Source organism: Schistocerca gregaria, chromosome 2, assembly GCF_023897955.1.
Source record: "Schistocerca gregaria isolate iqSchGreg1 chromosome 2, iqSchGreg1.2, whole genome shotgun sequence".
In the NCBI taxonomy this organism is placed as follows: Eukaryota; Metazoa; Arthropoda; class Insecta; order Orthoptera; family Acrididae; genus Schistocerca; species Schistocerca gregaria.
In genome coordinates this window covers 881,795,445-881,810,419 of record NC_064921.1, presented here as the reverse complement: position 1 = coordinate 881,810,419, position 14,975 = coordinate 881,795,445, and the positions used below count along the sequence as shown (strand labels likewise).

Sequence of the window (14,975 nt, the reverse complement as noted above, 5' to 3'; positions counted from 1 at the left end):
ACTACTACTACTACTACTACTACTAGAAATCTTCTGAAAATCCTTCCTTCTGTTTTTGTGGGTAGTATTTTGAAGTTTTATGTTATAAAGGATGATAAATTTAGTCATGGCACTATGTCTTTGTAAAATGTAAATAAGTTTTTGTACTTGAAAATGGCCAAAGGCTGAAATCTAGATTGTATAACAGTAAAATAAAAACAATTAAAGTCAAGTAGCAGCAGTATTAAAAAAAAGCAATGGCTGTCAATGCAATCTTCCTTCAAAGTCAGTTATTTCTTCTTGATATTCTTTTAATATATTCCTCTATTTGAAATTTAATTGAATTTCCAACTCAGAAATATTCTGAATCATGCACTGCGTTGCCAGAATGAAGTCTGAAATAGTGTGCACATTCAGATTGGAAGTACTGGTTCTCTTAAGCTCTGAACAGCTGCTTCGTGAAAATACTGTTCAGAAAAACCATGTCTTTGTTCTTGGTGTGCATTACCTCTCCATTGTAACCGCTTGTGTGCTGGAATCTGGAAGCTCTAATTCTCTTCTCTTTTTCTGCCAAAGTAATAGAAAGATCTTCTATTCAGTATATTTATATTGCACCTTCCGTTGCAGTATCATAAATAAGGTAATAGTTACTGTCTGCCTCGGTAGTGCAGCAGTAGCATTACCACCTACCACACAAGGGGGCCTGGGTTTGATTTCCGGCGTGGGACTGGGTGTTGTGTGTCCTTCATCGTCATTGGCACGTAAGTCACTGAAGTGGCATCAGCTAAAAAGACTTTCAATACGGCGGTCGAATCCCGAAGGGGATATCCCGGCCAATAAATGCCACACGATCATTTTATTTCAGGTCATTTACAATTTGTGAGCGTACACCAATCTCACATAACTCCTGTGTAATATTCACCAATGACTGTCCTGTGCAATCTCAACAATAGAATTATTGCACCCTCCCACCCCCCGGCATGTGACTTAAGGATGATTGCCATGGCATGCCCATTTTCTCGATGGTGTATACTACTCTGAGCCAAAAGGCATAGCACAGAACAAATGCCCACCCAGCAAGTACTGGAATGCATAACAAAACTTCTGTCGTCGTCATATTGCCTTGGAGGTACATGGTGTATCAGAGCCGGTGTAAAAGCACGAACACTACAACTTCCTAACAGTTCAAAATTCCTAACAGTTCAAAATTCCTAACAGTTCAAAATTCCAAACAAATTAGCTAATAACAAAGACTTCCATTGTAGCAATCATCATTTTTCAGCATTGTAGACGACACTTTACCACAAATGATATGTTACACCATAATAGCACTGTCTAAATTATAGTACATGAAAAAGATCAGCAAGAAAATGATTTAGATTAGATAAGCTTCCTTTGTATCTCATTGTGTCAGATAGCAGCAGCAGCAGGAGGGGAAATACTTTGGTCACATTGACCTTACATGAGCATTTAAGAGTTAATGCTATGCTGAACGATCTTAAACATTTATTATGAGTTACCTCTTGTAAAATTTTTAGTTACTTTGCTCTCCAACTATGTGGGGCTCCTTGGGATGAAAGGATTCCTCATCTGTTTAGAGAATAGTTATTATTCCTAGATAAGTCTGTTCCTCCAGGTTTTAAGTCCTAGTCTTGCATAAATTTTCATTTCATCTTTGTTGATTTTATCAGTCTTACTCCATTTCATTTCAGTAAATCAGTTGACAGGAATTCTACCACACCCGGATGCCAACTCATCTTGGTATATGAAATGTCACTTCAACTCTCACTAATCAGTGTCCATTGATCTTATTACCACCATAAATGTTTGCATCACACAGTTTACTAAGAATTCAGTTTTAAATTAATACACTAAGTTTCCTGAACTTCAATTTCTTTATTGTTTCTATTGGTATCATAGTCTGAATATGGCAGATAACAGAAAAGTTAAAGATGCAAAACACACACAGTACATGCACATACAACTAGAATTTTCAGTCCCTTCGGCATCACATTCTTAAAGATTAAGTTAGTTTACATTCACACTTGTCATATTGAAAGAAATCCATTTTGTGTTCAAAGTCCCACAATAATATATGGCCTGCTTAGCAAGCCTTTGTAGTTGTTAAAACTTAGGTTTCTTGTCAAGCCCTCATATTCTAACCATATGTTCAAACGGCATTTCTTAATCACAATTCCGGTCATTAGAGTAAATTTTCTGTCCTCTGAATAGGGTATATCTTCAATGATCTCTGTTAATTAAAATTATATTATTTACAAAATTTTACAGTTGACTGGAAACTGGATTTCTCTTAATGGAAAAGCAATAGGCAATAAGATGGTTGCTAACAACATTTACCGATCCCTTTCTTAAAGTTTGATAAATAGTGCTTGCAAAATACCACAGAGCTTTTTCTCAGTAAGTTTCTATTACTTGCTACCATGTAATTGTTAAACACTAAACATACTTTTTAAATTTGTTTTTAGCATCTATATGGTCATATTTTTTCTGATGTTGTTGAACCATTATTATTATTATTATTATTATTATTATTATTATTATTATTATTTTAGGAAAACCTTAACCATGAAGATTCATACATATATTTAGCAGCTGTCAATGGTCTAGCTGCATTAGTAGGAATGAATCCTGAGAATGTTATGACAATTTTGATTGAAGAGTATGTTGGAATGAGAACTAAGCGTTCCAAACAATTGGAGAAATCCCCAGAACTTCGGATGAAAGTTGGCGAGGTCCTCGTCAGAGTGACAAAGGCTCTAGGTAACCTTAAGTTATAATGAAAATCCTTTTATGGGTATTGAAATTTTAGGAATTTATCTATATGATTCATAGGCTTTAGACAGCTCAAAATGGCTCTTAATTGATGTGCAGGTGACATGATACCAGTTCATAAAGACCTACTTCTCAATGCTTTCATGGGTGCGACAAAGGATCCAGATGAACTAATAAGAGCATCTAGCCTGTCCAATTTAGGAACTCTGTGTAAGGTTATGAAGTTCAGGGTTGGCCCAATTCTTAATGAGGTTAGTAATAATAGGTTTCTTTTGCAATTTAATAATTGATTGTTCTGTTTTTAAATATCTTATTGGTTCCTGGGAAAAAATTGTGTAAATTACTCTGTGTAATTTTTCTTTTCTTTGCATCCAGATAATGGTCTGTGTCCAGAGTATTGTGAAAACAGATCCTGTAGTGGAAGTGCGGAGAGCAGCTATCCTTGTTCTCACACTTCTCTTGGAAGGTCTCGGTGATGACACAGTCTCAGTATGTATAATTTCTCATTTGTCACACATCTGTTGATAGCTACCTCATTTAATATTACATTGTGATGTAATTCATAACTGAATGTCTTGATATTGGTTTTAGGTTTTGAAAGATATTATATTAGAACTGTATAGAACGCTGAAACATGTCTACTTAACGGAAAATGATGAGGTTGTAAAACTGCAAGTTCAGCTGGCTTGTGAAGCTTTGGGGAAGTCAACTTTGGAGTTTATTACTAGACCGAGAAAATTAGAGAAGAAAATTTGCATACTGGATCGTCCTGAAATATAAATGGACAAAAGTGGAAGATTGCAAATTTTTACAAACTTTGTATTGTGGAAGATTTAATGTACTATTGTTAATTTCTATTTCAGTTTCCTACAATTGATTACACAGTGATGAAATGCATTTACTCAGACAGACATATATTGTGGTACTTTGTGTAAACCAAAAATAAACAAACAAGTGAGCTACACATGAGATACTTAAATGTCTGTGGAAGATTGTGATATATACTTAACAGCAGCCTCTCTTTTGCATGCAATTCTGATGTAAATTGTGTAGATTTAAGAGAGTCTTTAATTGTTGCAGAACAAAGCTTAACTTTTTGTTGCTGTTTGCCTGTAGGTTAGTTGTGTTATAGGGGTCAACGTGCAGTCGAAAAAATGCACAAAAAATATCAGTGTTGTTTTTGTCACATTATGATTCTTTTTATATTTTTGGATATGTTGCTTTACAGTGAGACTGCCCCAGATAGTAACTGTTTATGTAATGACTGAAGGGGTGATCGTTAATTGACAAAAAATTTTCAACACTCCAGTTAGAACTTTTGCCGAACTCTGTGCTGTAGTATCATAATGTACAGCTAATTATTTATTTCATTGCACAGTTTGGTTACTTCAGCTGTTACATAGTGTTTCAAGAGGATGATTGTGATCATTACATCAGTTTTGATAGCTTAAAAAGCATTAACTGATTGATTTATTCATTTAAGCAGGTAATTTTGAGATAGCTACATTTTCTTTTAAATGGTATGATTGTTTTGAACTGTTTTTAGTGGAAACTAAGATGTTCCTTATTTATGGAAGTGTGTTTATTTTATCTTACCTGTGTAGGTAATAGCAATCGTCTGTGGAAGATTTGAAAATGTTGAAACCATGTGAATGACAGAGAAAATTCAGTTGTGGAAGTGAATTTTGCTTCCATTATTTAAAGACTGCCAAGTAGACACAGTTTTGCATTGTTTTGTTGTTGTTATTGTTGTTGTTTGTGTATAGAAAGTGTTAGCTTTAGGTTTTTTCATTCTGTTTTTGGATGGTAGTAAATTTTTCTGTTTCTTATATGGCAGTGTGTTTCCTCTGTAATTAATGAAGAATGTGTGGATATGTGAATGTAATTATTAAATAAATGTTTAAATGTGTAATGATACCTTTGGGATGTCACAATCGTTGTATTGGTTTACATGGAAGAATATTTATTTTCGTATTATCACACATCAGAAGCATTGTGTTAAAACGGTAGCCACAGTTAATATAATTGTGGTTTGAAGACAGTATAAATTATCACAGCTGCTTTGACTCTGTGCCCCAGTTGGAATTCATTTTCTGTTAATGAACTGATAAAATGTTACAAATGTGTGGATCAGTTCCTTCTCACCATAAATTACAGTCCCCGTAGTTCTGGTGACTCACACACAAGCAGAAAAGTTGCTTGGGTGCCTTCTATGTACAGGAATAAAGAAATACAGTAAGTGATCTGTTGCAAAGTAGTCCATTGCTGGAGGGGAAACCAGTTTCCAGTAGTAATGAACTATACGTCCTGTTTCGTATTTTATTCATATTTCATCCAATTTTGTTTTGTTGGTTCAAGTAGTGCAGGTATTTTACAAACATTAATATTGGGAATTTCCAGAAAAAAATAATTTCTGTAATGGGGGAGGTGGGGGGAGTGGGGGAGGATCAACCTGTGAAATTTGGAAGGAACACTTTGACATCTAGAAGCAAACTTATATTGGACTTCAAACTTAATAAAAAAATTTAAAATGTTCCCTGTCAAAACTTCATTTTTCTCCCTTTCACTGTCAGTTTTTGAGCCATAATTTATGTAAGGCTACATTGTGCACCCAGTAATTTATTATAAATAAGTGGAGCTAACATTCTTTGCTTCTAAAAGTAAAACATAACTGTTAAAACTTAATTATTATTGTTGTAAATGGTGCAGAAATATTGTACATCACTGGGGATGAAGCTGACCTTTTGCAATTCCTTTGCTTTTTGATGTTCTGCATTCAGGGGCCATGCATGAGTGAATAGTTCTGTTATAAATAACTGTAACCAATTTTTAGTACACCTTGCAATGGTAGTGGTAATAATGGCAACAAATCATGTGACCTTCAATATATGGCATTCTTCAGGAGTTAATTGCAGCAAGTAGAATGTCACTTCTTTATTTTCAGAATTTATCGTAACTGTAAACTATATTTTAATCCAGTACTGAATGTACAGCGGCACCTTAGCTTTATGCAGAATCTCTCAAAGGGTTGTCTTCATGCCTTTGTGTGTAATGAGGAGTAATTCTGTGAAACTGCAAATAATTCTGTTCCACACATTCCTGAAGATTCCTAGTTCACTTAAGGGCTGTACAGCATTCACACACAACTCATATCAAAAATTTGATCCTTTTCTAAGCTTAATCTGGACTGTTTGACAGTTCTGAGAGATAATTACTTTTGTGGTATGAGTAGTCCATCAGAATGGTGTAATGCACTGTCAAACTCAACATACATTTGTTTTCTCACTGTCAGTTCATCATACAACAACCATTATTACTCTAGCAGCTAACTCTTGTAAAGAAATTTTGGAAAATAAAACTAGCACGATTGGGGAATGATATAAAGCTGCAGCTACATCTGCAGGTGAAAACTAAAACAGTATTATAATTTAACTTCAGTTTAATTGGGAGAGAAGTTAAAAACAGTCCCTAAAGGACCTACGTTAAATTAGCGAATGGAGAATTTCCAGCTAATTGACAGGTAAAATGCTACTGTACATATTTCATATATCATCAGCTACCTCAGAAACTGCTGAATTTCCTGTGGTGCTGGATATTAACTGAAGGAGATAACTAAATATTCTGACTTGTAAATTTAGACAGTGTTATTGATCAGGTGATTTAGTTACTGTTGCTTTGATTAAATGACTATCTACTGTTTTCCTCCACTAGTTTAATTCATTATCACTTTTCCATAATTAGGAAAGTATCATAAAAGATGAAGAAAGAGTAATGGTTTACATTAACAGAGAGGAGTGCTATGGGAAACTAATTCAGTATGCGCCATTCTCGCATGATATTTCAACAGCGTGCCTCTCTGTTTTCTTCAGGTGTTACCTGAGACTGGTCCTTGGGTTGATAGAGTCCAGTATTTATGCCTGGAAGGAGCTGGGCATTCCGTCTTTGGTCCATGCCAAGTCGATTGTTTCATCTGTTGTCCGCACCTGCCAGACTTGGCTTCAATGGACCCCTCCAGTCGCGGATGTTCCGACTGCCGTCCACACCCGTTTTGGCTGACCCCAACGGTTGTGGACATCATCTGATGTGTGTCAGACCCGATCTGAGGTGTTGGGTACTGAGTCTCATGACTGTTACTATGATTTCCACTTCCGTTTTGTGCTGGATGCTTCATAATCGGTCCGCACTGTGTCATGTGTTGCGTCTGCGGTCCGAGCCTGCCAGACGCGGCTACATTGGCCCTCTCTGGTCGCCGGTGTTACGACCGCCATCCGCACCCGGCCTGGCCATCTTCTGAAGTCGAGTTCATGATCTGGTGTGTGAAATCTGGTCTCTAATGTCCAACACCCTTGTCTCACGGCTGTTCTCTCAGTCTCCGCTTCTGTTTCTTGTAGAATCCCGGAGTGTCCTGCGTTGAGTTTTCACAAGCTCAAGTGCTGATTTGGTATCCCAAGTCAGGGTTGATTAGATTATCTGTGACCTTAATCTCAATGGCTTCTTTAATGACACTGTTCCATAATCTTGAGGTCTGTGTCACAATCTTGGTGTCATTGTAAGTTCCAGACAGTGCTCTGCTATGGCTGATTTAGTTGCCTGTCTAAGTCTGGTGCGTCTTTGGTGTTCTTTACACATGATGTCCACAGTTCTGGTGGTCTGGCCGATGTACGACATCCCACGCTGGCATTTCTACAAGAAATAGAAGTGGAGACTGAGAGAACAGCCATGAGACAATGTGTCGGACATTAGAGACCAGATTTGACACACCGCAGATCATGAACTCGATTTCAGAAGACTGCAAGGCCGGGTGCAGACTGCAGAATGGGACACACGACACAGCGCGGACCGATTCTGGAGTGCCCAACACGAAACGGAGGTGGAAATCATGGAAGTGGAAATCATAGTAACAGTCAACACCTCAGATCGAGTCTGACACACCTCAGATGACGTCCACAACCGTTGTGGTCAGCCAAAATGGGTGTGGACAGTAGTCAGAACATCAGAGATTGGAGGGGTCCATTGAAGCGGAGTCTGGCAGGCATAGAGCACAGAGGGAACACTCGACTCGGTGCGCACCGACGACAGACGGAATGCCCAGCTCCTTCCAGGCATAAATACTGGACTCGACTGACCCAAGGACCAGTCTCAGGTAGCACCTGAAGAAGACAGCAAGGCATGCCTATGAAATATCGTGCAAGAACAACGCAAATATCTGGCAGGATTCCCGAATATCCTAGATGTCAACAGATCTCTGGGAAAGCCTGAAGAATTACAACAACATTGATGTTCATCAAACAATATCCATCATTTACTTACTGTAATTATAGGGAACTGCTTTCATAGAACGTTGTTACTTGTCATGTTTCCAACTGGGATTTTCAGTACTTCAGTCTAGGTTGTATGATACTTTGTAGAAGTGGTCAATTGGATTTTTTTTTAATTTAATTTGTATTTTGGAGGGATTCCATATTTCTTTTATGACACAATCAAAGGTGACATAAAGTTGGTGTACAAATGAACTAAAAGTGGACAATCAGACAAGTTCCTGTGCTGATTGGTTCCAGATGGAGAACAAAACCCAACTTCTTGTCAGAAATACCTATTTTGAATCATTTCAAAGCCTTTTCTTTTTAAAGTATCTTTTTATTCCCAAGGCAAACATTTATGACCCTTATTACACTCCTAATGACATAGGTTTTCGTAGTACTTTCTTCTGACAATTTGTAGCACAATGAAAGAAGGAAAAAGGAAACTAATTTGTACTAGAGCTTCAGCGAGGTTTTAACTGATAGCTAGTGCAGCCTTCACTTCCAAATATGTGCTTATTTTGCTAAATTAATGAGAGGCTGCTGTGTAACTTATCCTGCATTTCTGTAATGGTGGCTAATGCTAGGCATTCACAGCGTGAAACTTGAAAAAGTAGTTATAGCTTATCCATGAAATTTTAGTGTTCAGTCTCAAACATTGGAAACTCTGAGGAGGAATATCAACAATGTAAGAAAAGACATCAAAGCCCTGGCAAAGGATGTGGTTCAGTTGTTGCCTGTGTGCAGTCTAATCCCTGCACACTCCACCAGACAGTGTTCATCTCTCTCATCACCGGTACACAACTATCCCTTCTGCTTCCTCTTCCCCACCCCCTTCAGATTGCTGCTTACATCCCATGTGATGTTGCATTCCAACCTGAGATTCTGGAGTTGTGTGTGTGTGTGTGTGTGTGTGTGTGTGTGTGTGTGTGTTAATTGCGCCTGCCTGCAACTTGATGTGTCCTGAAACTTCCTGACAGATAGAAACAGTGTGCCGAACCGAGACTCAAACTTGGTCCTGAGTTCGAGTCTCGGTCTAGCACACAGTTTTAATCTGCCAGGAAGTTTCATATCAGCGCACACTCCACTGCAGAGTGAAAATCTCATTCTTGATGTGTCCTGTTTACTGTAAGTATTCAGTATCATGTATTCCTTGAGAATTATTACAAAAAGTTTGAGAATACAAGAAAATATCAGAAATTATCATGTGGATATAGGCAGATAATTCATTTATACCATGAAATTGGGGGATGATTCTCTCTCTCTCTCTCTCTCTCTCTCTGTCTCTCTCTCTCTCCCTCTCCCTCTCTCTCCCTCTCCCTCTCTCTCCCTCTCCCTCTCTCTCCCTCTCTCTCCCTCTCTCTCTCTCTCTCTCTCTCTCTCTCTCTCTCTCTCTCTCTCTCTCTCCCCCCCTCTCCCTCCCTCCCTCCCTCCCTCCCTCCCTCCCTCCCTCCCTCCCTCCCTCTCCCTCCTTTTTTCCCTTTTTTTTTTCTTTTTTGATGCTGCAAATTTTCAACTTCAGGTGGCAGTGATTAAGTTTTTGCATAGTTGATCTCCAGTTTGATTGAGTGTTGTGTTAAAGAAACTGTATTAGTCATCCCTCATATATGCAGTAGGGCCAGACACTGACAAGGGTGCCAAAGAGCCAAACAAATAACGTATTAAGTGTTCCCTTTTCATGGATAGAACAGGTGGGAGTAATAGTCAATTGCGTGGATGGAACGTACTCCATAAGTTGGTTACAAATGGGGTTGTTTATATGGCACTCCTCCACAGCAGCTGTTAAAGTATTTTGGTTTACTCTTGTCTTATGTATGTTATAAATAAAAATACACCATACACCATTTTTTTTCCTTTGTGTGGGTGCACACACCAAATAGAATAAACTCCAAACTGCTGTTTGATGCTAAACTAGTAACACTCTCTTTTAAGGTCTGGGAGGTCCGTGTCATGTTGAGTGGCTACTGAAAGAAATAGGTGAGGAATGGTGCACGGAAAATTTTAGTGCACAGTAATGGCAATTTGTACGGTGGGAAAGCTCCAAATGAACTCTTGTACTTCAACTACATCTATACTCTGCAAACCACTGTGAAGTGCATAGCAGAGTGTATGTCCCATTGTACCAGTTATTAAGGTTTCTTCCCATTCCATTCACATATGGAGTGTGGGAAGAATGATTTTTTTTTAATGCCTCTGTGTGTGCAGTAGTTATCCTCACGTTCCCTATGTGAGCGATACATAGGGGATTGTAGTATATTCCTAGAGTTATCATTGAAAGCCAGTTCTTGAAACTTTGTTAATAGACTTTCTCGGGATAGTTTATATTTATTTTCAAGAGTTTTCCAGTTCAGTTCCTTCAGTATCTCAGTTCGACTCTCCCAAGTATCAGACAAACCTGTAACCATTTGTTCCACCCTTCTCTGTATACGTTAAATATCTCCTGTTTGTCCTATTTGGTTTCGAGTGTGTCACACTAGAGCATTATTCTAGAACAGATCGCATGAATGATTTGTAAGCAATGTCCTTTGTAGACTCATTGCTCTCTCCCAGTACTCTATCAGCAAACCTAAGTCTTACCACCTGCTTTTACCATGACTGAGCCTTTGTTATCATTCCATTTCATATCCATACAAAGTGTTACCCCCAGGTATTTGTATGAGTTGGCCAATTCCACAACTTACTGATATTATAGTCATAGGATATTACTTTTTTTTTCATTTTTTAGCGGCCAGAGACTGCTGTCGTGTACGTGTTCTATCTCTGATGAAAGCTAGTTTTCTGACAGTTTTTTTGTTGTGCCCATTTGTGACTCAGCATCTCTGCTATATGGTCGGTAGCAACTGTCCTCTTCAATATTGTTACATCCCATCCTGGATTTTCCATTGTTGAATAAAGCAAATAAGGATGTCCTTCAAATGGAAAGGTTTTAATGTGTATATTGTACAGTTCAAATTTGATACCAAGTGCTTTTCCCTTCTTTCCAAAGTTGAAGGAATGTCCAAATAATAGGCTTTGTGGGTGACATTAATGGTTGAGAAAGAACACAAAACAATTCTATGATGCTGGAGCAGGCTCATAATGTATACGGACGTGATAAGCAGCACTAAGTCTTTTCTGAGGGGCAGTGAGTGCTTACATAACCTGAAAGTCAGCATGGGAATCTGCCAGAAGATATATCATCAGAAGAGAAGTTGTTTCACTTCCTAATATTTGTTTGGACTACCCACTGTGTGTACAGCAAATGAAACATAAAGCTGACACATAAATACATACAGAGACACAAGCGCTAGGGGTTGACAGAGGACAACATTGGAAATGTGCCACATATTGCGCACTTATGAAAGTTGTTTCTTTTAATTAAACACCAGGATCACTGAATCTGAACAGCCTTACAATCTATGATAAAAGTAAAATTGGCCATGACTGAGCGTGTGCTGCCTTCCATCTTGCAATTAAGTTTGCAACACATTTTACTTCCTGTGGAGAAAATTTACCATGCTTGTTTATTCAGAATGTAACAGCTTCAACAAGGAAAACAGTGCCTGTCTTTCTCCCTGCAACAAATTTTTGTCAAGACTCTGTGGTACCTACAAACCCTGGCAGACTTAAGTGTAGTATGCCAGCATTAGTGACAAAGCGAACCATTCATACTAGTGAAATGCCAGAGCAAGAATGTCACAACCTCCAACTTACTAACTCAACAAGAACAGTCACAGGCCTAGCAGTTCCAAATAAATGTATGCTCTAAACATACTTAAATTTGGGAAAAACAGCAATTAACATTTATCTGTGCTTCGTATTCCTACTTTTTTTAATACTTGTTTCCTGTTTATTGGTAAGTTTGACTCTTCCATTGATCATCCAATGATGATGTAAGCAACACAAATCAAACTTTTATAAACTAAGTTCTGTAATTTCACAGCCTATCTTTGTTGATTTAGACAGTCTCTGTAATTTGAAACTCTTTTCTGAATTGTGAAAGTTGTCGAGACGTTATGTTAAATACCAGAAAATAGTGATAGTTAGGTTTTTCAAGGGCAGCAGCGTTGTGCTTGTGCTTCTGACTTGATTGCAGTGCATTGTTGGCCCATTTTGTTTATGGCCATCTCGTGTGTAGCAGGCATCATATAAGCAAGGAAACATTCAACATTTGTTAATGCTGGAAGTAAGTTCAGTGAATGGGGAATGTAAATAAGAAGGCACAGTAAACTTTTACCAACATAGAAGAAAAATTAAGACAAAATAAATTACTAATGGACATACACTGAATGAGTATCTCTGAACATCAATTATGCGGCAAAGAAATGGAAAGGCTTCCTTTGGAGGAGTACATGTTATTTCTATGTGAGAAGATCACTGTTGGAGGGAGAGGGAGAGGGAGGGAGGGAGGGAGAGAGAGAGAGAGAGAGAGAGAGAGGGAGGGAGGGGGGGGGAGAGGTAACCATTCCTGTTGCATGCAGTTTCATTCAAGAGAGTTCATGTATCAAGATGCTGTAAAGATATCTAAAGATTATGATGGAGAGTTTGAATTTTCAAGGAAAGAACTTGCATTATAGATAGGCCCTTGCTTATACTCCAGCAGGATTTTCCTCTTGAAACATGACACTGCTAGATTCAATTCTTAAGGAAGACATGATCACTTCGTGTGAGACTAAAAACCATCATCAGACATGGTGTCCACGAACCATTCAAGCAATTATCACATGGGGAAAGCCTCAAACAGCACATCAGTTTATTTTCCAATTAGAATGCAATACTAATAAGCATCTGAAGCATAACTATATGAATCAAATGGCATGGAGGAGGAAATAAGAGATGTCATAGGGGCAGTTACAGAATTTCATTATAGACAGTACTGCAAAGTTTAGATTACATTACATGTATTTCTGATTCAAATACATAGTGAGGTGCTCCAGGACATAGAACATGGCAGGAAATGAGAAAACACAATACACATTTATGAGGAGAAGTAGATATGCTAATGTACCCTCCACAGCTCTGAAGTGGAATTGTCCCGATGGATATGCGGTAAACATATTTTCATTAAAAATGTGATAGTGCAATAGCAAACTTGCCACAAAAATGTAAATGTTCGAGCTGCTGAGGTGCATATGATGTTTTTTAGGCTGTTGACATGCCTACTGAAATAGAAAAATTATCTTACACCACTTACTTCCGTTGATCACATTACTGCACTCAGTTTGTACAGAAGTCACATTATATACAACATTTACCAAGCACGAAAGCGCTGGTAGACAGGCACAATAAATAAAACACACAAAATTTCTAGCTTTCACAACCGACGATTGCTTCTTCAGGAAAGAGGGAAGGAGAGGGAAAGACGAAAGGATGTGGGTTTTAAGCGAGAGGCGCAAGGAGTCATTCCAATCCCGGGAGCGGATAGACTTACCTTAAGGGGGAAGAAAGGACAGGTGTACACACGCACACACACACACACACACACACACACACACACACACACACACACACACACACACACACAGATGGACATGTGTACACCTGTCCCTTTTTCCCCCTAAGGTAAGTCTTTCCGCTCCCGGGATTGGAATGACTCCTTACCCTCTCCCTTAAAACCCACATCCTTTCGTCTTTCCCTCTCCTTCCCTCTTTCCTGAAGAAGCAACCGTCGGTTGCGAAAGCTAGAAATTTTGTTTGTGTGTTTTATTTATTGTGCCTGTCTACCGGCGCTTTCCCACTTGGTAAGTCTTGGAATCTATGTTTTTAATATATTTTTCCCATGTGGAAGTTTCTTTCTATTTTATTTATATACAACATTTGCATTATTATTTAGTAACACACAAGTTAAATCAGTTGGTTCTCCTAAGAAATTCGTCAATCGACCAGTAGTTGGCCATCAATAAATCCTTTACAGCCCTCTGCAGGTTGTTCTTGAGTTCACACAACATAATTTTTATAGTGTGTTTTTGGATTAAACTTAAGCTTGGCTTAATCGACCAGTAGTTGGCCATCAATAAATCCTTTACAGCCCTCTGCAGGTTGTTCTTGAGTTCACACAACATAATTTTTATAGTGTGTTTTTGGATTAAACTTAAGCTTGGCTTGATGAGTTACCCAAAAAATAATCCCATATGACATTATGGAATGAAAGTAAGCAAAGTATGCTAACTTTATTTGTATATCACTTATGTCTGGCAACATTTGCATTGAAAATAGATTTTTTAGGCACTTCAGTAGTTCTGTGGTATGCCCCTCCCACTTGAATTTATCAAGAAGCTGTAATCTGAAGTACAAAAGAATGTCATCAGATTGGCTAAAAGAATATTTTACACCATGAGAGTAGGAAGCTCTCAGGACAACATTAAAACTATTGTCCACTGTGAAGGTTGTTTTAGGGCAGAATGTGGGATTGGAACATATGATCCACTAGAGTTGTGCAAAATATTTAATAACAACTTCTTTTCAGTAGTTGATAAGTTAAACCATAAGTCTGTCTGGTGCAGGTAGATATGCGAAACTCTTGAAAGTCTGCGTTGTGAGACAATTATATCACATGCAGCTGCAGGAAATAAGCAGAACTGAAATTTAATCTGTTATTAAATCATTAAAGAATAATGGCTCACATGGATATGTTGCAATTCCAAACAGAATTATGAAAATCAGTGAATCATCATTCTGTAATCCAACATATCTTTCATGTATGGTCAGTTTCTTGACAGACTGAAATAGTCATTAGAGGCAATGCGCAAGACAGACTACTGCTAAAACATGGTGCATGGATCAGAGTGAAAAATTGTGTTGTATGACTGAGGTGGAAGGGGGACAGTGAAAAACAGACAGGTAAGAAAATGAAAGATGGAGGAAACTAAAAGGGAATAGTTACCTTGAAGAAACGATAAGACTGAGGAAATTAATGTCAATTAA

The 14,975-nt window shown here is 38.1% G+C and overlaps 1 protein-coding gene across 2 annotated transcripts in view; it reads left to right on the top strand.

The window, feature by feature from the left end:
• The window catches only part of LOC126335296 (transport and Golgi organization protein 6 homolog), a 103,914-nt gene extending 99,225 nt beyond the window's left edge, over positions 1–4,689 (top strand). For both annotated transcript variants that reach the window (XM_049998392.1, XM_049998391.1), the window contains exons 12-15: positions 2,553–2,760; positions 2,872–3,023; positions 3,148–3,261; positions 3,364–4,689. In XM_049998392.1, the coding sequence (XP_049854349.1) occupies positions 2,553–2,760; positions 2,872–3,023; positions 3,148–3,261; positions 3,364–3,552 (663 nt within the window). In that variant the 3' untranslated portion in view covers positions 3,553–4,689. The remainder of the gene's footprint in view (positions 1–2,552; positions 2,761–2,871; positions 3,024–3,147; positions 3,262–3,363) is intronic.
• The last annotated feature ends 10,286 nt before the right edge of the window (positions 4,690–14,975 follow it).